Source organism: Terrapene carolina, unplaced genomic scaffold (genome assembly GCF_002925995.2).
Source record: "Terrapene carolina triunguis isolate 2854851 unplaced genomic scaffold, T_m_triunguis-2.0 Scaffold211, whole genome shotgun sequence".
Lineage (NCBI taxonomy): Eukaryota > Metazoa > Chordata > Testudines > Emydidae > Terrapene > Terrapene triunguis.
In genome coordinates, this window is record NW_020664562.1 from 654,504 (window position 1) to 681,690 (window position 27,187).

General features: G+C 50.3%; 1 protein-coding gene across 3 annotated transcripts in view; it reads left to right on the forward strand.

Annotated features, from left to right (window-relative positions):
- The window catches only part of CACNA1E (calcium voltage-gated channel subunit alpha1 E), a 211,045-nt gene that overhangs the window by 53,792 nt on the left and 130,066 nt on the right, over positions 1-27,187 (forward strand). For all 3 annotated transcript variants that reach the window (XM_026656079.1, XM_026656080.1, XM_026656081.1), the window contains exon 6: positions 1,787-1,968. In XM_026656079.1, coding sequence (XP_026511864.1) covers positions 1,787-1,968 — 182 coding nt within the window. The remainder of the gene's footprint in view (positions 1-1,786; positions 1,969-27,187) is intronic.

The window sequence follows — 27,187 nt, forward strand, 5'->3', positions numbered from 1 at the left end:
CTGTCTTCCCATTAATGGATGGGGGACGCTAGGACCCGGGGGCAGCAGACAGCAGTTGCTGCTGGCTCTGGCAGTACAAGCAGGGAAGGGAGAGGCAGGCAGGGAGGGAGGGGGGGTCCGCGAGGGGGGGGGACACGCGGAGGGGAGGTGGCAGGTGGAGTCCGGGGACCCATCCAACACTCCCCCGCTCCCTGACTGCCCCCCCCCGGACTCCCCTTACCATTCTGGCTCCATGTGTTTGCAAAACACGCTGCCCGGTGGGTCGGTTTGTGTGTTACACAGGGCTGCAGACAGAGGGAGGGGGGAGCAGGGGAGGGCTCTGGCTGCTGGAGGCCAATGGGAGCGGTTTAATCGGCCGAGCCGCCCAATCAGCAGCCGCACTCTGCATGGAAGGGAGGGAGGGAGGCGAGGGAGAAAACCCCCCCGGACATTTTAACCTTGTTACCAATTCCTCCTGGATGGCTATTTAGAGACGCAAAAGCCAGACATGTCCGGGGAAATACAGACGGATGGTAACCCTATTTCTAGTCTCTTTCCTCAGGGCGTAACAAAGTAAAATCCAGCTAAGAACAAAGCAACTCAATCCCCTCTCAAAAGCCCTTCCAGGCTCAGCCCTCCTCTTTCCCCATACTGCCCTCAGGCTATCCCTTAATATAGTTCCCAAAAGCTGATTCTCTGGTCACGTGACCTCTGGACTCTCAGTCCTTCCTAGAGAACTATGTTTCCCAGAATGCCAGCTCTTAAAGGGCCCAAGGACCATAATGGGCCCACATGTGCTCTGAGGCCCAGTGACTGATGTTGTTATGAGTGGTTTCTATCAGTCAAAACCATCCCCAATATCTGTCTTGTCTTCACATCCAATACCAGCTGATGTCATTTAAAGAGAGAGGGTTCCCATTCCTGAGACTTAGCATGGGCAACTGTAAGTGTTCCAAAAATCATGAATAAGGACTCAGAAATCATGAGAGTGGCATACAAATCATTTATTTAAAATAAGAATAATAATACAATGTGGATTCTACTTGCTTTGGGTTTTTCACCCTCTTGGGTTCACTTGAGTCACATTTTCAAGATTTTCTTCACAGTTATAAGGGCTAGAAACTTGCTTTACAAAAAACCCCTGAGATGATCAAGTAATCACAGGATTCCAGGAGCTGGGGCTTTAAGGAAAACACCAAGCATCATGAGACTCGCCACGAAGTCATGAGGGTTGACAATACTTCAATACAGAGAAGAAAAGCCGCCTCTTTATTATTATTAGTTGTGCCCACTGTGTACTAGCTGCTTTCTAGACAGGCAAGAAGGGAGAGGTCCCTCCCCCAAGGAGTTCACAGCCCAAGGTTTGGGGGGGAATGGGACAAAACATACTGACATATGTCAACACAACCAGCCATCCCTGCTCAGGAGGTGCCAAATCCAGAAGGCCCAGCATTGTTTCAGGTCAGGAGTGAGGTGCATTAAAAGAGGCATGTGGGCTCTGGGGCTGCATTAGCAAGAAGTGCTTCAGGTCAAGCCCGAGATGTGTTGGCAGAGCGCTGAGGGTCAGAAAGTGTGGGAGTAAATCGGGGGGACTGGAAAATCATGGTACTGCAGGTCAGGATTCCATGAACATTCCAGTGACCTAATGTCCCCCCAAATGTGAAAGCTTTAATAACACAGCTGGATGCTCGTCCCACCTCGCCTTCCACTGGGTATCTGGGCTGGGCTCTGTCTGCTTCTCTGCATCTTCTCCTCCGCCCCTCCCTGATCTCTGTGCCCTCCGGGCATTGTTTTTTTGTGATTGCAGGTGAACTGGAAGAACTGGATCCCCCACATCCGTGTGGGGTGCAGGGATGCCCCTCGGGTTACGAGTGCAAGGAGTGGATTGGTCCCAACGACGGGATCACTCAGTTTGACAACATCCTCTTTGCTGTGTTGACCGTCTTCCAGTGCATTACCATGGAAGGGTGGACCACAGTGCTGTACAATGTGAGTGAGGCTGCAGTGGTGCACTGTGCTCTTGGGAGCTCCGCAGGTTGGAGAAGCAGAAGTGGGGTGTTTTTCCTGAACAAAGCTTCCAGGCTGTGGAGCTCTCTGTGCTCCAAGGTCTCCTGTTTGGGCTGATGATGGAAACGGGGCTGCTCGTTAGTGGTAGGATGTACAATTACGGGTGAGCGCAGGCTGGACTCAGTTCTGGTTCCACTGCACATCTCGGTACCTTTGAGAAGGAGGAAAAACTAATTAATTGGAGAGGCACGTGTGACTTTGCACCCATCGGTGGTTGGATTTGTGACATGTTGCAAAGAGCTGGTTAAATGGCAAAGACCTGTCCCCTGTGCTGGCTCTAAGGAACCTTCAGTTGAGAGTGGGGCTTTTGGAAAAGTGGGTGGGATCAGAGTCAGCCCTACACATCATTTCCTCCCCCACCCCTTCCTGCAACCAGCACACCATGAGCACATTTCATGGCACAATTTATCCCCAGTCCCAGTCTTAGTGGAACAAACAGACCTGCAGTCACTGCATTTGCGAAACTTCATTGAAGATTGCAGCTGCAGTGCCATGACTGTAGATGTGCTTCACTGCGCTCGGCAAGGGCTGGAATTCAATAACACGTGCAGCTCCTGTGAGTGGAGCGATAAATGCATTAGCCGTGCTGCTTCACTTGAGAGCAGGAGAGGGGGTTGTGCGATGATGACACAGGGGGATTTTGTGCCTTACACATTTGTGGAGCAGGTTCCTTGATGCGCTGATGAAGCTGCCAGAGTTTTGAGATTGTTTCTTTGTAAGGGAGCTGTTACTGTCAAGTGTTAGATACTGACAGCGTCTCAGGTGGTGTTGCGACCAGTGTGTCTTGTGGGGCTGGGGTTTTACGTATGTCTTTTAAGGTATGGATTAGAAACATTTGGGCCAGATGGGGATAGCTCAGTGGTTTGAGCATTGGCCTGCTAAACCCAGGGTTGTGAGCTCAATCCTTGAGGGGGCCATTTGAGGATTTAGTTGGGGATTGGTCCTGCTTTGAGCAGGGGGTTAGACTAGATGAGGTCCCTTCCAACCCTGATATTCTATTATTCTATCCCTGGTGTAATTTCTGCTGACACCAGGGATGTTTATGTCCCATTTTGTCTAGCCCATACAGAAGTTTGTAGAAAGGCATGTATCACGGGGAGATGTGGGAATAGCAAACCCCAGTGACTGGAGAGCAGCACATCATGCAAACTCTGCTGCCTGGATGCAGAGGTGCCCTTAGTTTGAATGTGTATTTTGTCAGCAGAGTTGCTAACCTAAGCCTATGGCGGCAAGAGACACAATACGGCCTATCCAAACTTTAGAAGGGTCCTAGTCCATGTATATAAGACACAGGGCTTTTCTGGGAGGGAATAAGCAGTTGAGTGTGTGTGGGGATTGCAGAGGACTGGGTAAAACAAACACGGCAGGAAAACAAAGAGATAGTAAATTAAATCCACAAAGGGGCTTTGTTCTTCCTCCTTCTAAGAAGCTCCTCAGTGTCTGGAATTCTCTTCCCTGGAACGGAGTGGCAGAATCCACCTTCCTGGGATTTAAGACGGAAAATTTTCTTGGACACCAGTGGTGTCTCAGGGTATAAATGGGATTACAGGCTTAACTGTAGTGATGGCTGCCCACGCAGAACTGACTAGGAGGTGGAATGAGATTTTCTCCCACAGAAAGCCTTGAGGGGGTTTTTCCGTTCCTTTGAAGCATTTAAATAGGAGCTGCCTGTTAGAATTATTTAGCCGTCTCCCACACAATGTCCTGCAATAGCATGGAAGATCAGGGTGAATGCTGGATCTTAGTGTGTTGCTCTCTTGTGTGTGTGACTCTCACTCTGTGATGCATGCACATATGAGAGATTGAGCTAATGTACAGATAAGATATACATATTCCTCCTACACACAGCTTGAGCTTGATAGGGAATGTGCCTCTCTGCCTCTTAGCCTATTGTTCATTTAGGAATATTGGGACTGCAGCACATCTCTGTCCCCCTGCCTATCTCACTAACCTTTGTGCTCTGCAATCTTATTTTCTGCTCAAAGCCTTGCTCTTATTCTCAGTGCATGTACATTCACAGCTCCTCTTGCTGCCTTTGGCACATTAGTAGCTTACCCTTTGTGTAAGTCAAGCGTTTAGTTTAAATGCCTCTCATGCCCAATCCATCCTTCTCTTCTCCTGGCGCACTCCCTTCCTGAACTGGTTTTGTTTCTCTAGAAGTCCTCAGGATTGTATGCCCCTCTAATACTTCCCCTCTTTTGCTCCTCTTTCCTAATGAATGCAGCCAACCTGGCTCTCCTAACCTCTCCACATGGCCTTGTACATAACACCATAGACCTTTTATCTGCTTCAGGACTGTGTCCAATTGTCTTTACTAATCCTCTTGTAACAAGACACCTAAGGCACAGAGACCACTACTTCAGCTGCCCCCGCAGCCGTTTCTGTGCTGCCCTTGTGATAACTAAGTTCTTCTTCAAGTGATTGCTCATGTCCATTCAACTTAGGGGTGTGTGCTCGCCACATGCACCGGTGCTGGAAGCTTTTCCCTCAGCAGTATCTGTAGGGGACTGGCTCTGGTGCCCCCTGGAGTGGCACGTGTATGCTGCAGCATATAGGGCACCACTGGCCCTCTCCACCCTCAGTTCCTTCTTGCCGCCAGTGACGGTGCATGGAACTTGTCCGCTTCAACTAGAGCTGTTGCGTTTCGTTCATTCGAACTCATTTGCCTCTTGCAAATATTACTGTATATAGTTTCCCTCTAGTTTAGTTCAACCTGTTTGTTAGGTTAGAGACTTAGTAGGTCCCTAAAGGGACTTTGCCTTGGGCATGCCCCGGTCCCCAGGCTTTAAACCCTGCAATCGCTGTAAAGGGCCCAGGCCCTTAAGCGATTCACATAATAGGTGTTTATGGTGCGTGGGCGAAGTCACATTAGTGACAAGTGCAAAATCTGCAAGTCCTTCAAGCCCAGGACGAAGAAGGAGCTTGACATTCGTTTGAAGATGCTCCTGATGGAGTATGCCCTTACCCCGATGCCAGAGCAGCAGTCCGATTCAGCGCAGAGCACGGTGACCTTGGTGTGCAGCGCCCCGCCGGTACCGTCTACGAGCCGGTACCAGTCTCCTTCTGTGGCTCCAGCCAAGAATCCCAGGAAGACAGGGCGAGGAAGGTCTCCAGTTTCCTGCAAGGGAAAGGACAAGTCTGGGGTGGACCAAGGCCCTGTCTCGGGTGCCTCTTCACCCCCTTGGGGATCCTGGGCCCCAGCTCAGGTCGAGCAGTGTAGCCCACCCTGCTCCTCGCTGGCTACCCTGGATAGCGGCGGAGGTCCTCGTCAGCTCCGGGTGCTGTCCACGGCGGAGGCCCTCCAAGCGGCGCAGGACATTATGTACCTCCTGGTGCCACCCATTCCGGCACCTGCGGGGTCCCGGTCCCAGGGTAAACCCAGATTGGGACCATCACAGTCTCCACCTTTCTGGCAGTGCTCCCCGTCACGGGGGACATCCCACCAATGATCATCTTCTCGTAGCTGACATGCTTCTGACCGTGATAGGCAGAAGGTTCATAGCCCCATCTGGTCTCCGGACCTAGGACAAGGGCAGAGAGGCTCGAGGCGTGGCTCGCCAGTAACCGGGCGCAGACCTCTGAAGGAACGTGCCCCCCGGCAGGAGTTTCGGAGTTGGCTCCCGGAATCTCCGTGGCACCGGTATCGCTCCAAGGACAGGTCGAGGGACCAACTGTACCGTTCTCCGGACTGTTGCCAATCCCCCAGGGTGGCGGCACCACGTGCGGCTACATCTTCACGACGCCAAGCCTGCTCTAGTTCCTGATCCCGCTCCACATCCCGCGCTCGCTCCTCAAGTGTGAGGCGTAGAACACCAGCCCAGGTGCCATCGTGGATCCACCTAGCATCACCGGTCACCGAGGCCCTGATCCAGGTGCTTTTCGAGGTCAGCCAGATCCAATTCTGGGAGGGGCGACCGGTACCGATCGGGACAGAGCCACCAATCAGCCCCGTCCTGGTCGCAGGGGAGTGACCACTCGGGCTCTGGCTCAGGTTTGGAGCAAGGTTCCCTGGCAGCAGGACAGGCTCTGGCACCTACGGTGCAGACTACGTCAGCGGCATCGCAGCCGGACCCATGGCCTCAGGCTCTGTGGCCGGCACAGTGGTACCCATGGGGCTTCACTCAGCCCTCCCAGGCCACCCGCTCGGTGTCCGGAGCTTCGGAGAGCCCGGCTACCACCCTCTCCCGCCCCCCACCCACTCAAGAGGCTTCGTCTGAAGGCACCCACAGGCACAGGAGGAAGTGGGCGAGCAAGCCCCCAGACTACCTAGGGGTGCGGAGGACCCCTTGGTACTGGCTTCCTCCTTGTCGTCACCAGACGAGGCCATAGTGGGGCCCCCTCCACCGGTGCCCCAGGATGATGCTAAGGTGCATCAGGAGCTGCTAAAGAGGGTCACCGCCAACCAGGGCCTCCAGGCAGACAAGTTACAGGAACCTGCAGACTCCCTCTTTAATGTTCTCTGCCCCGTGGGCCTGGCCAGGGAAGCTTTGCCCCTACATGAGGGGGGTCTCTAAAATTACAAATGCCCTCTGGCAAACCCTCTCCTCCTTGCCTCCAATCTCCAAGAGGGTGGCGCACAAGTACTTTGTGCCATCTAAGGGTCACGAGTACCTTTATACACACCTTGCTCCCAATTCCCTAGTGGTAGAGTCGGTCAACCACAGGGAGAGACAGGGTCAGCCGGGGGCTACCTCTAAAAATACAGACTCAAGGAGACTAGACTTGTTTGGGTGTAATATTTATTCATCCTCCAGTCCACAGTTGCGAGTGGCCAACCATCAGCCCTTACTAGGCTGCTATGATTTTAATATGTGGCAGGCCATGACCAAGTTTGAGAACGCCCTTCCTGAGGCTTCTAGAAAGGAGTTCCGGGCGATTCTGGACGAGGGCTCGACTGCAGCCAGAGCAGCTCTCCAGGCAGCATCGGATGCGGCGGACACTGCCGCCCGTACCATGGCATTGGCTATCTCGTTGCGCAGGGCTTTGTGGCTGCTCTTCTCTGGTCTTTCCTCGGAGGCTCAGCAGTCAATGCAAGACCTTCCTTTCGATGGGCATGCCTTGTTCACAGAACAGACAGACATTAAGCTCCGTGTCCTGAAAGATTCCTGTACAACCCTAAAAACACTGGGCCTGTACGTCCCCGGCCCTGCCTGCAAGTGGTTTAAGCCGCAGCAGCCTCAGAGCCAGGGGAGCCACCGTCACCAGGAGTCTCCCCACAAAAGATCCAGGGGCTACAAGAGGCGCCCTGGCCACCAACCCCCGTCTACATCCCAGGTGGGCTCGACCTGCAGTAAGCAGACAGGCAAGCACCCATTTTGAGGGTACGCCCGAGTCCAACCTACCGGACTGTTCCCCGGATCCTTCCTCCCCTCTGTTTGCCAACCGCCTTTCTTCCGTCCTCCCTGCGTGGGCGTTTGTAATTTCAGACTGATGGGTTCTCAATACAGTGGCACAGGGTTAAACCCTTCAATTACTTTCTACCCCCTCTTTTCACCCCCCCCCATCCCTCTTCAGGGACCCCTCTCATGAGAATCTTCTCGTACAGGAGGTAGAGAGTCTACTACAGCTCGGTGCAGTGGAGGTTGTTCCAGTGGAGTACAGGAACAAGGGGTTCTATTCCTGATACTTTTTAATCCCCAAGGCCAAGGACGGTCTGCGGCCCATACTAAACCTGTGGGACTTGAACTGCTACTTAGCAAAACTGAAGTTCTGCATGGTCTCCCTGGCCTCCGTCATCCCCTCCCTGGATCTGGGAGACTGGTACGCCGCCCTCGATCTGAAAGATGTGTATTTCCACATCGCCATCTTCGAGGGACACAGATGCTTCCTCTGGTTCACGGTAGGTCCTGACCACTGTCAGTTCACGGTCCTTCAGTTTGGCCTACCGACAGCACCACGGGTATTTACCAAGTGCATGTCAGTGGTGGCGGCTTACCTCAGATGTCGGGTATCCAGGTCTACCCGTACCTCGATGACTGGCTCGTCAAGAGCAACTCCAGGTCCAAGGGGACGTCACGGTGCTGCTAGCCACGTGCCGTCACCTCAGCCTGTTGGTGAACAACAAAAAATCCAAGTTAGTTCCGGTACAGAGAATAGAACTTATTGGAGCGGTGCTCGACTAGACCTGTGCCAGGGCGTTCCTGCCACTGGAGAGTTCAGGGCACTGACGGACCTCATTGCGGAAGTCTCCGCATTTCCCCTGACCACGGCCAGGGTTTGCCTACGCACACTAGGGCACATGGCAGCATTTACATATGTGGTATGCCACACCAGGCTCTGGGTGCGACCCCTGCAGCAATGGCTAGTGACGGTCTACTCCCGGTCCAGGGATCACCTGGAGAAGGTCGTCACCATCCCCACGACGGTACTTATCTCGCTGCGATGGTGGACTGACCCAGGAAAGTCCTGGAAGGAGTTCCCTTTGTCAGCACTTCTCACTCAGTCGAGTTGGTTTTGGATGCCTCAGACCTTGGCTGGGGGAAGGCGCACCTCAGCACCCTCCAGACTCAAGGTATGTGGTCCCCAAAGGAGTCAACGCTACACATAAACATGAAAGAGCTCAGGGTGGTGCGCAGAGCATGCGCGGTCTTCCTACCTCACCTATCTGGCAGAGGGGTCAGAGTCCTCAAGGACAACACAGCCTTGATGTTCTACATCAACAGGCAAGGCAGAGCACGATCATCTGCCCTCTGCCAAGAGGCACTCTGTCTCTTGGACTTCTGCATCGACCACGGAATCCATCTAGAAGCGTGTCACCTTCCGGGTGCCAGGAACATGCTAGCAGATCACCTAAGCAGGGACTTCTCTCATCACGAGTGGGTGCTCCACCTGGAGGTAGCCGGCATGATCTTCCAGAGGTGGGGAACTCCCCAAGTGGATTTGTTTGCCACCAGGCAGAAGAGGAGGTGCCACAGGTTTGCTCCAGACGGGGTCTGGGCAAGGGCTCCCTCTCCAATGCCTTCCTCCTGCCATGGGCAGGAAGCCTGATGTATGCGTTCCCTCCGATTCCGTTCATTAGTAAGGTCCTAGCGAAAATCAAGAGAGACAAGGCTCAGGTTATCATGACCGCCCCGGCATGGCCTCGCCAGTCCTGGTTCGGGACGCTATTGAGCCTGTCAGCGATCCCTCCCTGGCCCTTGCCGAACTGACCAGACCTGCTGTCACAGGATCACGGCCGACTCTTGCACCCCAACCTTGCGTCCCTCCACCTCATGGCGTGGATGTTAAGTGGCTGAACCAGGATGAACGGGCTGTTTGGATGGGGTCCAGAAGATCCTCGAGAGTAGAAAGCCCTCGACTAGGCAGACCTACCTGGCAAAGTGGACGAGGTTTTCCCGCTGGGCGGCTGAACGGGGCATCTCCCCTTTGCGTTCTTCGGTGCAGTCGATATTGGACTACCTGCTTCATTTAAGGAACCAGGGCCTGGTGCACTCCTCTATCAGGGTGCACCTGGTGGCCATTTTGGCCTTTCATCCGCCAATCCAGGAGCAGACTGAGTTGTCCCATGACATGACAGTCAGGTTCCTTAGAGGCCTTGAGAGGCTCTTTCCTCAAATACGGTCCCCAGCCCCTCAGTGGGATCTCAACTTGGTTCTGTCCAGGCTCATTGGTCTGCCCTTTGACCTTTGGCCTCGTGCTCCCTGTCTCACCTATCATGGAAGGTAGCTTTCCTGATGGCAGTGACGTCGGTGAGGGGAGTCTCCGAGCTGCAAGCCCTGACCTCAGAACTGCCATACATGGTTTTCTATAAGGACAAGGTCCAGCTCCGTCCCCACCCGGCTTTCCTTCCCAAGGTGGTGTCTGCTTTCCACATGAGCCAGGACATCTTTCTTCTGGTCTTCTGCCCTAAGCCCCATGAGACTAGTGAAGAGAGGCTCCTTCACGCTTTGGATGTAAGAAGGGCTCTGGCTTTCTACCTAGATCAGACAAAGCCTTTCCGTAAGTCAACTAAGCTTTTCATCTCTACAGCTGATAGGATGAAGGGCCTCCGAGTGTCCACACACAGGATTTCTAACTGGATCACCTCTTGCATTCGGACCTGCTACGAGTTAGTGGGAGTCCCTCCGCCGCCGATCATCAGAGCCCACTTGACTAGAGCGCAGGCATCCTTGGCGGCCTTCCTGGTACACGTTCCGATCCAGGACATCTGTAAAGCCATGACGTGGTCCTCGGTACACATGTTCACGGCCCACTATGCCATCATGCAGCAGGCTAGGGACGATGCTGGGTTTGGCAGAGCTGTGTTGCAATCTACACATCCGTGAACTCCTTACCTGCCTCCAGGGGTACTGCTGGGAGTCCTCTCAGTTGAATGGACATGAGCAATCACTCGAAGAAGAAGAAGAAAAGACCTTTTTCCGTAACTGGTGTTCTTCCAGATGTGTTGCTCATGTTCATTCCACAACCTGTCCTCCTTCCCCACTGTCGGAGTTTCCAGCAAGAAGGAACTGAGGGTGGAGGGGGCCAGTGGTGCCCGATATGCCGCGGCATACACGCGCCACTCCAGGGGGCACCAGAGCCGGTCCCCTATGGATACTGCTGAGGAAAAAACTTCCGGCACCGGTGCATGTGGTGGGCACACACACCTAATTGAATGGACATGAGCAACACACCTTGAAGAACACCAGTTGCGGAAAAAGGTAACTGTCTTTTTCTCTCTCTCATAAGAGAAGCATAAGATTTGCTTACCTAATTAATGTTGGGCTTTCCTCCCTGGACCTTCGGAGTCACACAGCTAACAGTGCCCACCAGAGCTGAAAGAGTAATAAAAAATCTGCTAAACCTTTCAGTTTGGTTCGAACCGAAACTGAACATTTTTTCTCGCCACCACAAAACATTTTGTTCAACCCAAAATACATTTCTTTGGGCTTTTTGTTTTGCTTGGGGTAGTTTTTTGGGTGTTTTCCCCTCCCCCCCACACACCTTTTTTTGGGTTTTGTTTAAATTAAGCTAAAATTGCAAATGAAACGCCTTTTCAAAGTGAAACGTTGAGACGTTTTGTTTACAGAGGGCTTAACTGAAACGTTTTGACACTTCCAAAAAATATTTTCAGCTCTTTGTGTGGCCCAAACTGTTCTCTGAATTCACAAATTGTTTCAGTGCCCCTAAATTACGCTTTTGCTATTTGCCGGGAAAAAAATGGCCTAGCTGTAGTCCTCACTTGTTTGAATCTGGCTGAAGTGGCTACTTCTGGAAGTCCCAGCACAGAACAGGAGAGGCACCCTGGGTACAGTTGGCACTGGGACTGCTCTGCCAGGGGAACTGAAGGGACAACTACTTTTGGTGGATGGATGCCCTCAAGGCTGTGTTCAGCAGGATGGCACTCCATAGTGCAGCACTTCAGTGGGGAGGGAGGAGTTTAGCTACATTCCCTGCTCCTTTCTGCTCCTCTTCTTCCCCCAGTGACTGAGGGCCTCTGTAGTTCCCTCTGCAGGCAAATGAAAGGCAGGTCAGGTTCAGGGAAGGCCGACCACTGACACCTCGTTTTAGGTCCTCTTTGGCACTGCAGCTCTGGCAGCTCCTTGCTGGGTCCACCCAGGCCTGAGATTCTAGGGGGTGAGAATTACACTCCTGCCTATTTCCATCACAGCCCACCACCTCCTCTGCCGTTCTGTTCCCAGTGACACTACTGGCTCATTGGTCATGTGCTGTGATGTAGCCTGGAAGGTTTTTCCTCCATCTGCTCTTGGAGCTTTGGTGAATCTGCCCCTTCCCCTGTTGCTAGTGGTTCTTGTATGCTTTTATTATCTCACTTGCAAAGCTGCTCTGACTTATAGCAATAAGCTTGATCCAAAGCCCATAATATGGAGATCCAGACATGGGGAAAGTTTGGATCGAGAGCTGAGCTTCATGGTTTGAGCCCCTCTCTTATGCACAGCTCTTTTCACAAGCACCCAAAATCTCCTCGCACACCCATGTAATACACAGAAGCAAAGAAACATAGCAGCAGGGCTGGCTCCAGGGTTTTGGCCGCCCCAAGCAGCCAAACAAAAAAACAAAACAAAACCAAAAAAAGCCGCGATCACGATCTGCGGCGGCAATTCGGTGGGAGGTCCTTCGCTCCGAGCAGGAGTGAGGGACCGTCCGCTGAATTGCCGCTGAACAGCTGGACGTGCCGCCCCTCTCCGAAGTGGCCGCCTCAAGCACCTGCTTGGTAAGCTGGTGCCTTGAGCCGGCCCTGCATAGCAGGCCAATGGAGACAGCCCCAATCAAGCATTGTACAAATTGTTCTCCAAAAAGCAGTTGGACCAGTATCCTTGCAGGCTTTGTATTCTAGTATGCAAGCACCGCTGGTTACCCATCTACAGTTAAAAAGTGCTGACTGAGCCTCAAAAGGCTTGGAGACTTGGCTCAGCTCAGCATCCATTCCCATGAGGCTTCCAGTACCCCCGAATTCCAGCTAGACCAGAGATCCCATGGGAACTCCATGGAACATTTGCAAAGCTCAGAAACAGAAGATCCAAACCGAAATCCTGGATCTAAATAACCGTGGATTTTGTGGAAACCCAAATATTGATCCAAACGTTGTGGCTCAAGCCCATCTGTGCTCAGAAAAGTTTTAGTCCAGGTGCAGATTTGGGCTTAGTTTGGGGCCCAGTTCTTGTTTCCGAAGGCTGTGCAGCTCTGATAGATGTCCAAGGGGTTCACAAAAGTTCCACTGCTCGGTGATCTCGCATCTTTAACTTCAGGAGTCAGTGTTTATATAGTTTACATTGTGAATGGAATTCACCCCCACGCACGGTCAAATTATCACAGTGTTCACTAGGACTGAGACTTCCATTTGCACCTCTCTGCATGTACTACGGCCATCTCTGGTTAGGGCGCTGGGCTTCAGTCAGCAGAGGAGTAAGGGAAGAGCTGCATATTCAGGGGCCATGCTCTTTAGGGCTTCCCAGGATGCATTCTTCCCATCATGCACTGCAGTCTTGGGCACATCTGCACTGCAGCTGGGAGGTATCATTCTGAGCATGGGCAGACATATACATGCTAGCTTTGATTGAGCTAGTGTGCTGAAAATAGCACTGTCTGTGGCTGCGGTGGTGTGGGGCGGTGGAGCACCTACCTAGGATTTTGGATGGCATTGTACTCAGGCAGCTAGCTTGAACTGCTGCCCGCATTGTCACGGCCACAGTGCTAGTTTTAGCATGCTAGCACAATCAAAGCTCGCACGTGTATGTCCACCCAAAGCTTTTTTCCCCAGTGGAAGGAGATGTGGCATTTGATCCATGCTCCAGGAGACTCTGTTAGTCTCCTTCGCAATGATTCAAACACCAGGCACTGCTGATGGTGAGATGCTGCCCCTGACACGTACTTTGGCTCCCAGAGGGGCAGGTAAATGCCTGCCTTTGGGCCAGCCCGCTGTTCTGCCAGGCCTTGCAGCACAGCCTGTTAGTCTGTGCAGCTCCTGTCAAAACATCCACGGAGCGGGAGATGGAGAGGTGCACACACGGGTACACAGAGTTCAGGCTCCTGACAGCACGCGTCTGCCTGACACGGGCAAAGCTGGCAATTAGCTAACTGACACTTCTCAACATTCCCCATCCAGCCCGGCCCACCCCTTCCCTCAGCTTGTTCTCTTCTCCTCCCCTTCTTTAATCACACACGCGCTGAAGTTGGATAATTGCGTTCTGTGGGGATGACACAACTCCCGTGGGACCCGCGTCACATGGCTCAGATGAAAGCACCAGCAAACGCCCACGGGTGAAGCAGGTGGTGGGAGAAGATTGCCCTCCTTGGAGCTGGAGTGCCCGGCAGCACCGGAGGGTGGGTGTGGCAGCTCTGCTCCCCCTGCTGGGAGGGAATGGGGCTGCCTAGCTGCTCTCAGCCACACGCGCTGGGTGCCACCAGCCCCTTCCGACAGAGAGACAAAGCCCTTGCTTGTCAGCTTCTGTTGCCTGTGCCGCTGTAAATACCAGCCCTCAATGCCTGGGGAAGGTTACTGCAGAGAATAATTACTGGTGTTTAGTCTGTGTGTGAGACAGAGCGCGTGCCTTGCTCTAAGACTATACTTATTTTTTGCATTCGGCTTCAGACTATCCTCTTTGACCAAATAAGCCACAAGCCAGGGTATTTCTACAGGAGCCCGAGCAGCTTTCACACAGCTCAGGGGAAAGGGGGTGGGCAGTTAGCATGACTGAAGAGGCCGGTTGTGGTTAGAGACTTCAGAAACGGGACCAGCAGAAGGCATTTGATCTTGAAAATGTCTGACCATGTGTCCGCACCTGCTTGCAGGGTTTCTGCTTATCCGCACACAGCTGCAGCCCTCCCGGGTGTGGAGAGGTTTGGAGCTGGGGCATGTTGAACCACAGTCCCAGGATGGGGCGGTGTGCGTGGCGAATTTTACCTTGCTGACAGCAAGATGGGTGGTTTCCCTCAGAGCTCTATTTGGGGTCCTGCCCAGACACAGGGCCGAAAGCTGAACAGAAACCCCAGCAAATGCAGCGTGGTCTGCCTGCCTCTCTCTAATACACATATGCAGTGTAGTTGTAGCCGAGTCGGTCCTGGGATATGAGAGAAACAAGGTAGGTGAGGTAATATCTTTTATTGGGTCAACTTCTCAAGGACCTAAGGAAGAGCTCCATGTGGCTCGAAGGCTTGTCTCTCTCCCGAGCAATAAAAGATATTCCCTCACCCACCTTGTCTCTCTCTAACACACACACACACAAGCCCACACGCCACCAAGCAATGTACCCTCCTCATCCCAGCGGCGGTGTGTAAAGCATGCATGGTGGGGTGGGCTGTGATAAACATGTTATCAGCATGAATATAGTATTTCTCCTGCACTCATGCGTGGTGAACCATGAGCAAAACGAGGAGCTCATCCCAAATTCATGCTGAGAAAGCCGCACCTTCTTGTATCCTATTGGCCACACATTTTGCAGAGAAAATGTTTTCGAGTGTTGTAGATCTGTGCGATGGGTTTGGAGCTGCCCTATGATAATGTATGAATACTGTATGTGGGCCTGGTTATTGGGATGTTTTCGGTATGGCTGTGTTGCTTTAACTCAACCAGGGACTATCTGGAAGGAAGGAAAAGATTGGCTCAAGCAAACACTTTAGAGTTGGTAAGGGACAATGCTGGGACTATTAGCTTTGATGATTTGCCTGCTCTCCAGCCAAGTAAAAAACTGGCTTGGACTAGGACAGGAGAAGGCCCCCAGTACAGGGCGAAAGAACTGTGGCAGGATTCAAAGGGGCCATCTCTCAAGAAAGTGATAGTTGTTTGAGGGAATTAGGTTGTGACACAGGCATCTGCTGGGGGTGGTGTCTGGTGAAGCTAGGCCTGTCTAGGTCATCACCACTGGATGGTAGGGCTGCGGGTAAGATAGATGGTTCTTTTGAAATCCCTTTTCTCTAGATGCTTTTTTCCTACTGCTAATGTAAACAAGGCTTTACAGAGACTGTCTGGTCACTATGCATCACTGGTCATAGTCCACCAAAGGGAAGAGCCATAGTTGCTGAAGCCAGTCGGACATGCTGGATAAGCAGGTTGGATACTCAGGGTATTCTAGGCCAGGGCCCAGTCTAAACATGGGGAAACTGTGGAATTCCACCCCTTAGGGGGGTGCACTCAAAGACCAGAGAATTGGACAGCGGTGCAGCTAGCCCTGTAACCATGACAATATTTATTGGTTTGTGGGGGGTTTTGGTATTCTTTGGCCTGGTAGGCCAGGGCGCCCTGTTAGCTACCAGGGGCCAGAATGTGATACCTTTACTCACACTATATTCTGTGCCATTCACCGAGTATGTGGTACTCCCTGACTGCAGTGGGACTGCTGTGGAGTACCTACTATTGAGCAGGAGTACAGGGATCAGCATCTGGCTCCATGAGGCTTGCTATGTGGGTTTTGGAGGGAGAGGAGAATCATAACTAATACATCCTAGAAATCTCTAAGAGTTACCTACAATAGTTTTTCCAAATATAACAATATCATGATTTTAAGATCCACTCTCATCACATGGCTCCAGGACCTGGGGCTTTAAGAAAAAATACCAAATCTAGCAAGACTTCTAGGAGTTGACAACTCTGGACTTGTCCATAGCCAGAGGGGGAGCTGGGATTAGCACTCAGGAGCTCCTGACTCCTAGTCCTTTGCTCAGGCCACAGAACAATCATTTCCTAAACCTTTGGAGCTGGTGATTGTAGCATTAGCCACAGCCCAGCCTTGGCGTAACCCAGCATCATGTTGTGTGATACAGCATTCCTCTGTATCACACCTTTAGTATATGGTGTCAGGAGTTAGCTTAATCTGTGTCCTGGACTCTGAAGTCTCACAGTGGCAGTTAAACATGTGCGCTTGGACAAACCCACCTTTCTGTCACTGCTGGAGCAAATGCAGCCACCTGAATCTGGAAGGGAACCTGGCGGAGAATGGAGGGGGTGGATGAAATACTTTCAAGAGTTCCCGGAAGCAACTGAGGTTGCAGAGAAACTGGGGAGGCTGAAAACCTCTACACTGTTAGGCTGGGCAGGGCCAGAGGCATTGGAGACCTACCGTAATTCCAGTGGGAGAATGAAATGCACTGCAATCTGCTACACAGTCATTCAAGGATGTCAAGAATGCCATGATTCTGGCAAGAATGTCACTGGAAAAGGCATGTTGTCTTGACAAGTAACTAGCTGTCAAGTGTGCCTCTTGATCGTTATGTTATAGAGCTAATACAGCTAAGCGATGTGAATTGTTCAAATTCACAGATTAGACTAATTACAGACTGAGTTATCTGTGCAGTAACTGATAACCAAGCTACAGCAAGGTTATTGCACGAAATAGATTTGACTTTGCAAAGAATAATGGCTTTTTGCAGGGCAAGTGAAACACACTTCCCAAATGGGAGTGCTAACTAGCAGTGAACGAGCAGACGTGCCTCTAATTAAAAAATGCATGGCAAGGCATAAGCACAGGATACAGACCAGATTAGCTAGCAATAAAAGTGGAGGGAATCGGAGCATGATGCTGAGGTGCCCAGCAAAAGAGCTGCAATGGCATTTGTGCCACAAAATGCAACCATGTTTCAAAAGCATGTCGCTTTCAGCACAACCTGCAAAGAAACAGAAAAGCAAAATGCATTCATGAGGATGCAGAAACTGAGTTCTTGGCTGGTCCTCTTAAATTTCCTGAGCAAGATGCTATGACAGATTAATGGTTGACATTTGACATAGATGGACAAAAGGCAAGTTTCAAAATAGATATTGAAACTGAGTGAAAAGTAGTCATGCATAGTGCATGCATACAAAAAGGGGAATGATCCCCTGTTGTTAGAGATTGTGTCAGATCGTGGACACACAAGGAGACCACGATAGGAAAGCTATGCTGGCTGGTAAGGCCAAGGAGGGATCCCACTCGGTAGGGTTGAAGCTGCGGAACAGGAAGTCTCGCCTGTGCTGGAGTTGAACAGCAATCCTGTAAATGATCATGAAATGGCAAATGTTCTTGTGAAATATGAAATCCAAGCCTGGTATGGAGCTGCTTACAGCAGAAACTCCTTTCAAGATTGCCTATAAATAGGGAATCAAGTTGCTGCAGGAAGAGGAATTTGAAGTAAATATGACTCAAATGCTACACATTTCTGCCACCAAACTTGACAAGCTGAAATGCGAAACACTGAATGAGTCAGCCATACAAGAGAGTAATTCTAGATGGATGCCCAGCAGAAACATCCCAGACGTTTCCATGCATAAACATGTATTGGGAGCTAGAGTTGAAATTTCTGCCTATATTGGGATTATGCGTAGAGGACATCATGTTGTAATACACAGCATGAGGTCAGCCATGATCCACAGTGATGATCTGAGTGTTGAAAAGCACAAGAACAGAGCCCCAAATGTCCTCTCCTGGGTAGGCATGAAGGCTACTAACAAAGAGAAGTTATCCAAGTGAAACTGAAAGCATGAGGACTACTGAAACCATGTGAATTTAGGCTTATACTGGCTGGTATGAGGTAAATCTAGGCACACACACAAGTCCAGGTTTCATATTGAGGCCAAGATTATTTAAAGTGATCCGTGATTTGGGTTGGTTTAAATTCTTGAGTGCCCAACTTGAGGCACCTTTAAAGGAACCTGATTTTCCCAAAGAGCTGAACACCTGCCCTTTGAAAATCAGGCTCCTTCTTGTGATCTCAGATGGGGCACCCAAAAATGGAAGTTGCCCAAAATCACCATCACCTGCCCTGGGTCTGTGCTGAACCACTGTGGTTCTCAGGTGACTACAGTACGGTGGCCTTACAGGGACATAACATTACAGGACTTAAGTTGTGGATCTGTTTAAAATTCAATGTATTATTTGGTGGGTGTGTAGATTTTTGGCATGACTTCGCAATCCCAATTTGGGGAACCCTGCACGAGACTATGCTGCCGCTCTCCTAGGTACTTCTCTGGCCCCATCACCACGGTATCTGAGCTCCTCACAGTTGGTAACATAGTTAGGGGGAGGGATAGCTCAGTGGTTTGAGCATTGGCCTGCTAAACCCAGGGCTGTGAGTTCAATCCTTGAGGGGCCATTTAGGGATCTGGGGCAAAATCAGTACTTGGTCCTGCTAGTGAAGGCAGGGGGCTGGACTTGATGACCTTCAAGGTCCGTTCTAGGAGATAGGATATCTCCATTAATTTAATTTATCTCCCCTGTGATCTCCTGAGTCTAGCCCATTCCTCTGGAATGGTTGAGATGGGTGATGCTCGGCCCTTCAGTGGTGCAAATGGCACAGTTTCTTGCCTTGTTGTTTCTGTTGGGATGAAATCTGCCAGAGAGCCATTGTTTTGAAGTGATCATATCCAGAGAGAGAAGGATTCCTTGTCACCGCTTCCCTGCATTCTCGTCATAGCATCAGCCCCGCTCCCTCTGCATCTTGGCAGAGAAAGAAGGAGAATGTGTTGTTGGATTTTTCCTCCTCTAGTAGCTGCTTTCTAGGTGTTGGGAAGTTTTCCCTGCCACGGTGCTGACAAAGCTCAGAGCCATGCTTCTGTGGTCTAATTGAATACCAGTGACTGTGAAGAAGCTCACAAGAGAGAGGTTTAAAACCAAGCACAGGCAGAAAATGGACAGTTAAAGCAAATGAAGAGAGATTAACCCTCAGTCACAAGGAGCCTGGCACTGGGAGGGGGAGGGGGAGTTCCCCCCTCTCCCCCCCCCCCCCCCCCGTCCCAGCTATACCCCCTTGAAGTCTGGAAAGTTTGCACCTGTCTCTGAACATGGTGGCTCAGCCCCATCTCTTTTATGCTAAGGGCCCCTTTAACCGCCCCCGCAGAGAATGATGTGCTTGGTGGATCCAGGCTTCCACCTCCAGGCCCCGGTGTGCACAGTCTGTCTCCCCAGCTTCTGTTCCTCTCCGTCGTGAGCTCCCAGGACAGTGCTGTGCTGGGAAATTTGTACATTCATTATTAAACAGTCCTCCTGCTGCAACCCAGAGCCTCACAGCACTGCCCATTCACTGGGGTAGTAGCGGCCCTAGCTGTTTAGCCAGCCAGGGTGGAAAATGTTTTCGGTGCTCCCCACCACCCCACTGTCAGAGCCAAAATACCCCAAAACTGTACAGCCAGCCAATCAGTGGAGGGGGAGAAAAGACCACCCAATCAGAGTGAAGCAAGAAACCAAAAACAACCCCCGCCCCGTCAACACAGCCCCCTGGAAGTTGGTGCCCAGGGCGCCCGCCCTGCTTGCCCATCCCTAGAATTTGGGGGGTGGAGACTGGGAAGTTCCCTGTTTTCCATCTTCCCCAGTAGTCCTGTCTTCAGAGAAGACAGTGGGCCAAACTCCCTGCTCATGCATCTGCGTGGAGGTCAGTGGAGTTACGCCAGCAGAGAGCTTGGCACAACATTATGTCCGTGACCCAGCAAACCAGCCGCCTGAAGGAGCCCCTGGACATCTGAGCTGGTGCCACTGATGACAAGCTGGCCGAGCTCTGGTGAACCTCAAAGACACCTTGCCCCCCCCCAACCGCTAGGCCTGGCACTTTCTCTGAGGTTTCCCCACCCCTGCCATCTCTGCATGAGTTCTCAGGAGAGCTCTCCCCTACACATGGAGCCAGACACACAGGGCTGTGGGGGGGCGAGACAAGGGTGTCGCTTTGGTGAGGAGTGGGCACCCTTTCCTTCTCCTCATCCTTGGGGTGCTGAAGCCCTCATGTGCCCGCTTCTTTGTCTTCACCGAAAGCCCATCCTCTGCATCCCCACCACCCCAGCTGTCCCAGCTCAAAACGCCAGACCCCCTAGCCTAGAGTGAAGGCTGGGAGGCAGTGGCATGGAGAGCCAATTTCTGTCCACAGAATCCTGCTGTGCTTCATGACCCGTCACACCCCTGCTCCTACGAAAAGTACGTGCAAAGCAGAGACCTCCGTTCTTAAAGTTGCAGCCGAAATGCCCACCCCGTAGTAAACTGCTTGGGGCTTCGGAGGAGAAAAGGCTTGGCTTAGCCTTTTAGCAAACCCTCTACATGGCCTGCTAAGCCATCTGCTTTGGGGCTGGCTGGGAGCTTTCAGTCACCCTGTTGCTCCAGCAGCAGTGAGGAGGTTAAAGGGTTGTGTCTGTAACAATGAAGAGAGGAGGAAGCAGTGGCTAATTGCTCGTGGTTTCCCGAATGGTGTGCAGGCTTGTTAGTATGCCCTTTCGTAATGCAAAAAATAGAGGGGTGTCTTTGGAGAGAGAGGCAGTGAAAGTGAGAGCAGCATGGCTGGGAGAGAGAAGTGGCAAATGCAGAGGAGAGATGTATGTATGTAGGGGAAGGAGAGGCAGGTGGGGGGAGAGATCCAGAGGGCGGGAAGGAGTGTGCTAGGTTTTTAATGCATTGCAGCATACATAAAGGGTCCTATGAGCAGCAGGAGCAGTGCCCTGGGGCTGCGCCAGCTTCTCAGGCTGGAACAGCTACAAAAAGAAAAGAAAAAGCCCTTCTTGTGCTTAAAACAAAAAAGATACAAAAATCCCTGTCTGGGAGGTATGAAAATTTAATCAACACCCAGTGCTCTTAGCAATTCTGTAGCAAGCACAAATCTTATTACCTATGCAGCTATTTCTATCAGATCCCAGCCCTCTCAGCAGGGCTGCTGCCCAGAATGTGTGAGGCTCTGACTGCTGACTCTGTACCAGCAAGAGCAGCAGCTAGGGAGAAGGAGAGAGGAAATAGAGTGAGTGAGTGTGTATGTACGTACAAGAGAGTAAAAAGACCAGGAGTACTTGTGGCACCTTAGAGACTAACAAATTTATTTGAGCATAAGCTTTCGTGGGCTATAGCCCACTTCATTGGATGCGTAGAATGGAACATATAGTGAGGAGATCTATATACACATACAGAGAACATGACAAGGTGGGAGTTGCCCTACCAACTCTGAGGCTAATTAATTAAGAGAAAAAACTTTTGTAGTGATAATCAAGGTAGCCCATTTCAGACAGTTTGACAAGGAGGTGTGAGGATACTTAACATGGGGAAATAGATTCAATGTGTGTAATGGCTCAGCCATTCCCAGTCTCTATTCAAGCCTAAATTGATGGTATCTAGTTTGCATATTAATTCAAGTTCAGCAGTTTCTTGTTGGAGTCTGTTTTTGAAGCTTTTCTGTTGCAAAATTGCCACCTTTAAGTCTGTTATTGAGTGACCAGAGAGGTTGAAGTGTTCTCCTACTGGTTTTTGAATGTTATGATTCCTGATGTCAGATTTGTGTTCATTTATTCTTTTGCCTAGAGACTGTACAAGAGAGTGTAATACATACAGGCACACGTGCACACAGAGAGACAACGTGCTGGTGTGGCATGGTAGGAAGAGTTTATTGATATGGGTTTTGGATGGCTATGTTGCTTGCAAGTGGCAAAGCAAAGTGGGTTATGCAAAGTAAGCAAGTGCCAGTACAGCCTTTATATCATCACATGTGCTGTGTATTCCCCTCTATGGACGGGAATACTGGTGTTTATTAGTGCGAGAGGCCATTTGGCTCCAGACTAAGGTTTGTACAGAATCTTTATAGCATTGCAAGCCTATTAGCTCTAAACCCAGGGACTTACAATATCTGATGATTAAATCCTAGCCTGACACATTCCAGTCAGACATTTTTTGCATGCATACCTTGCCAATGGCTGAATGGATCTTGTACAAGTTTGGCTTGTTTCTCAGATCTCATTGGAAGCTAAGGAGTAAACCAAGTGGGAAGGAAATTGATTTGGTAGTTGTAAAGTTGGGAACATTTTGGGTTTTTTTCACATACATACTTTAAAGTTAGGCTTCTCTTATTTTTCGTTGCTTGATCTACAGTTCAGAATCCTGGTGTGTACACATGCAGTAGGTTTTACTGTCAGGCGTACTTCTCATTTTAAAGTGGCTGTGAACCTCTGAAGCGCTTTAACATGATATAAATTTGCAAGGACTTTAGCAAGTTCCAACCTGAAGATTTAAAATCTTCATAACCTCTAAAATGACAAAACCAATCTTCTTCAAACTGGGCCCATTCTGATGCTCTCACTGAGCGTGGTCTCATTTTAAACATGTTGAATGTAAACCAGAACTGCCCCGCCCCTTGGTTCAAATTTTCCTGGGCTTTGCAGAAGCTTGCATCTGACCCTGGTCTCTATTATGCTTTGAACCAGAACCTGGATCCAGACATCCCCAAGCTTTTGTGTTCAGGCCCAGCTCTAGTGAGTCACGTGTGGCTAAAACCTGCTTGAAAATGGTTTCAAACATGGGGACAGGGTCTGCTTGCTAGATTTGTGGGACGCAATACAGATCGGTGCAAATGGACTGGCCCACAATGCCATGCTGCGTGGCGGGGTAGCCTGGGCAAAGTACATATATCTTTCGCTGTTTGGGCTCTCTCCTCTTTGGAGAACTACTGGTCCTTGTGAATCCATGTTTAGGCTGGTAGAGGAGCCTTTAACATTTTTGCTCTTAAACAGCCAGCTGTTGTCCCAAAGAATGTGTGTAATCAGTGGATCAGATCCATCCCTGCTTTTTTTCCGCTGAAGTCAATACAGTTAGAAAAGAAATGAGTTTGGCTCAGTGTTGCTCAACCTGCCATCCCCAGCAGTTCTGCAGGGCGACAGGAGAGGGAGAAAGTGTGTGGCTGCCTAGCAAGAACAAGGAAAAATATGGTTTTTTTTCTTCTTGGCTCATTTCTGGTACTTAGCACTCAGTGAAGTCAGAGCCCTGTGTTGGGCACCAAATGCTCCTGCTTTTTGCTGAAATGACACAGCAAGAAACACACGGTCTGTTGCATCCATATATTTAAAGATCTGTTCTGTCAAAAACTCCCTGCCATTCCCCTTTTATAATGCTGTTCCCTTAGGGAAGGCACTCTCTTGAAAAGTCTGAGTAAGAGTTGGTATTTTAACGGGGAGAAATGCACAAGGAACTTTGGGTTGGCACAGCAGCTCCTTTGGGAGCAGAATTAGGGGGTCTCGGGTCAGTCTGTAGCCCAGCAGCTACACTTCATTATCTAGTTCAGTGTTGAGGTTGGAACATATCACTGAGGATTCACAAAGTTGCTCTATAAATCTCCCTATAATAATTACTATCATGTGTATGTATTACAGAGGGTCTAGAGGTCTCAACCAAGATCCCCTGTTGTGGTAGGCACACACAGTAAGAGGCAGTCCCTGCCCCTAAGAGATTACAATCTGCGTAGGCAAGACAAAGGTGTAAGAGATGAATTATTACCTCAGTTTTATAGCTGAGGAACTGAAAGATTAAAGCCACGATTCAGGAAAGCATCTCCACTTGAGGACCGCACGTAAGTGCTTTCCTGAATCAGGGCCTAAGTGGCTTGCCCAGGATTGTACAGCGAGTCTGAGATGGAGCGGGGGACTGAACCCAAATCCCTTGAGTCCTTGCACAGAGTTGTAAATACAAGACCACCTTTTCCTCCCTAGATACACAGTTGATTGACTAATATGGACGAATCATTCCCAGACCTTAATTTTAAAGCAAAGCCATCAGGGAGGGCTCTGAATGTACCAAACTTACCAGTCAACACCATTTTAAAGAGATAGGCCTGAGCCAACACCTCTGGACGTTCAGAACATTAACATTCCAAATGTTCTGACTGAATGGACCAAGCCCCAGCTACGTCAGAGACCGAATTCTGACCTAGGAACCCCCATGACAGCTGCAATCCCCTGGGACAATGCAGAACATGAAGCAAGTGAGAACTGGGGATAGAGCATTTTCTGTCTAGGGGATCTGGCTGTGAAACAATCTTCCAGGGGAGATCAGGCAAATCCAGAATCTGACTATCTTCAGGAAACGTTTCAAAGCCCTCCTCTTTGAGAAAGCTTTTCCACCATAAGTGATGCTGACAGTTCAAACACCCCATTTAGTCCCAAACTCCCCACAAAAACCCTGCTCTAAGCAGATTTCTGACCCTATAAAGGGAGAAATGCCAGGGATTCCATGAAATCTGATAGGGACTTTGCTATTGATTTTATGCAGAAGATGCTCAGATTTGATGGTGATGGGAAGCAGTATGAAGCCTTGCAGTTTGGGTCCATCTCTCCTCATAACTGGAAAATGGCCTGAACTTATTTTACCTTTTGGAAACTTATGGGATCCATCCTGCTGGAAAAGCAAAGTATGTGCTTCAGTCTGAATCCTGACATTCAAGTTTCAAGCACCCAATGACAGAGCTTTAGAGTGGAAACAGAGACACCACCCCAAGCTGTCAAGTTTAATAGATGATGAGTGCAAAGAACTTCACAAATATTGCATAATGAAAACCTCGTCAGCCCTGTAAGTATGTAAATATTAACTGCATGGGAATAGTCAGTCTGAGTTGGCAAGGCTTCAGGAGGAGTCAACTTTAGAGCAAGGATTAGAACTTGGGAGTTCCTGGCTCCTGGGTTTGTGTTCAGACCACTAGGTGGCACCTCTTTCAAACTTCCTCTGCATAATAAAAAGGCTGTGGGGAGCCAAGGAGTTGTGCATGGGGAAGGTGTTAGTAATGGCTGTCAACGGAGTCCCGAGTTAGAGCAGAAGGGCCTCCTAGTGCAGGGGAATTGTGTTCACTCCTTTTAGAGTTCTGAGAATTAGGGCAGGGTGGGAGTCTGAACTCGCTAAACCCCGACTGCCAGCTCATTGAAATGTCTGAGTCTGAGCTGCCAGGTTCTAGGGTGATCACAGCAGCCTTGACGCGTGGGAATCCAGTCCCCAGTGAGTGGCCAGGAGGAGAGGCCTGGCCTATAGGGGAACAACCTGCACAGACTACCCCATTTGGGGAGCTGGAGGGGAGGCAGGGGCCCAGCTGCGAGTGGAAGCAGCTAGCTATGGGGACTCAAACCCAAACTGTGCAGAAGGATTTGGGTTAGAATCGGCCAAATTTTAGATGAACAGCAGAGCCTGAGGCTGACCCACGTGAAGATTCCTAGAAACATCCCCCTGCAATTCCCCTGCTTTAGCCCCCACGTTGCGCCAACCAGAGCCAGCCACCGCCCCTACAGAATCAGCCAGAAGGATCACAAGTAAGCCATGAAAGGGTCTTCCTCCAGTGCCAGAGCTGGGATGGCTGCCTCCACAGGGCTTCCAGGTCCTGCCAGAGTGAAACCGAGGGAGTAAACTTAAGTCCTAAATTCAGATCCCCTTGAAAGTAGGAGGAACCTGCATTTTGCCTACAGTGGCCAACTGTCAGCTCAAAGGAGAAAGTAGAAACTCAGCAGCTGAGCACAGCATCGCTGGCTCTGGGGCTCTGGCAGGACCCTGACTCTCGAATCCTCAGAGTAGCGTGTGTATTCTTAGTCATATGACACCCATAATTGACCCTCATGCCACAGCTTTGTACTCATGCCTCAGCGGTGCTCTGTAGAGCAGCAGTCCAGCTCCCTAAGAGCCAGCAGCCCTTGTTCTGCAAAGGAAATTTACCAATTTCCTTGTTAAGCTAATTTAGAAAAGCAAAGCATTTTCATTCAAACCATGTACAGTAACTGGGGAGCCGATGGATGCCAGGCACCAGCAGCCAGGAATAAAGCACGGCCATGCATACAGGAGATCAGATTACAGCTATTAAAGTGAAGAAGTAAATCTGCTTCCTTATGGATAGCTCTGCAGCGCGTGGCAGGGTCTTTGGGGCTGGGAGGGGGGGAACGTCGTGACTTTTGCTTGTAATATACCAGTCATGATGGTTTTTCCTACTTGGTCTCATTTTTGTGTGCTCGCCCATCCATGTGTCCATCCCCCTAAATGGGATCCATCTTCCTTGGGGATGTGTTACATGTCAGGACAGGCCAGAGTGGAAGAGGTTTGAAGATGAGGTGGTAGGCAGCACTCCAAGTGAAGATTGTAGAGATGGGTCTGAGCCATAGAATTCAGAGCTGGATCCCAACATCTCCAAAGTTTGGGAGTGTTTTGCCCAATTTTGAGAGAAGACGGAGTTGCAAAGTTTGGGACTGGATCTTACTCTTGAGGTGCTGGTGGTTTCATACCCAGTGTTCCTGTTTGGGCTGATTGCTAGAAAATACCCTTCCTCTAAATGAGATGTCATTATAAAACCAGCTGTGAACTTTAAGGCAGACAGAGTTACGCGGGTGTTGGACAAGAGACTACTGGAAACATCTGGCTTTCTCTCTTCCCCCAAATCCTCTTGTTCAAATGTATAAACAGGAAGGGTGAAAGGCTGTGGATCTCTTTAGTGATGATTTTGACCTTAGCGAATATCCTTAGTTTAAAACCTCTCTTTTGTTACTTTTGCTTTATATGAAACTAATATCCCTCCTGTTGTGATGAGATTATACAAGAAACTCTCCCTCGTCAGCCACTTCCACCTCACTTTGCCCTCAAGCCAGGCAAGTATTTGGCATGTCAACCTGCTGCTGAGTTTATTTCTGACCTGGAATGAGATTATCTCATGTCTGAGTGATGCCATAGTGTCCTGGAGAAATCCCCCTCCTCATTTCTAAGCCAGACTTTGAAATGCCCCAACTAGAGACAATCCCTGTGGAATCCTTCTCAGGTCTCTCACCAGGCATACTGGAATGAGATACTCTGGGCAGATCTCCACCCAAACTGGATGTAGTAATTAAAGATGTTAGTTAGTTATTGTAATACTGAGCCTTAGAATATTACTTAAAGGCTCCCCGCATCCTGGGACATCACAGATGATACTTATTCATGGCAGCAACTGTGTCTCTTGCTGGAGTTATTCTTGTGGACAGGTGGTAGCATTATTGCCGGTAGCATGG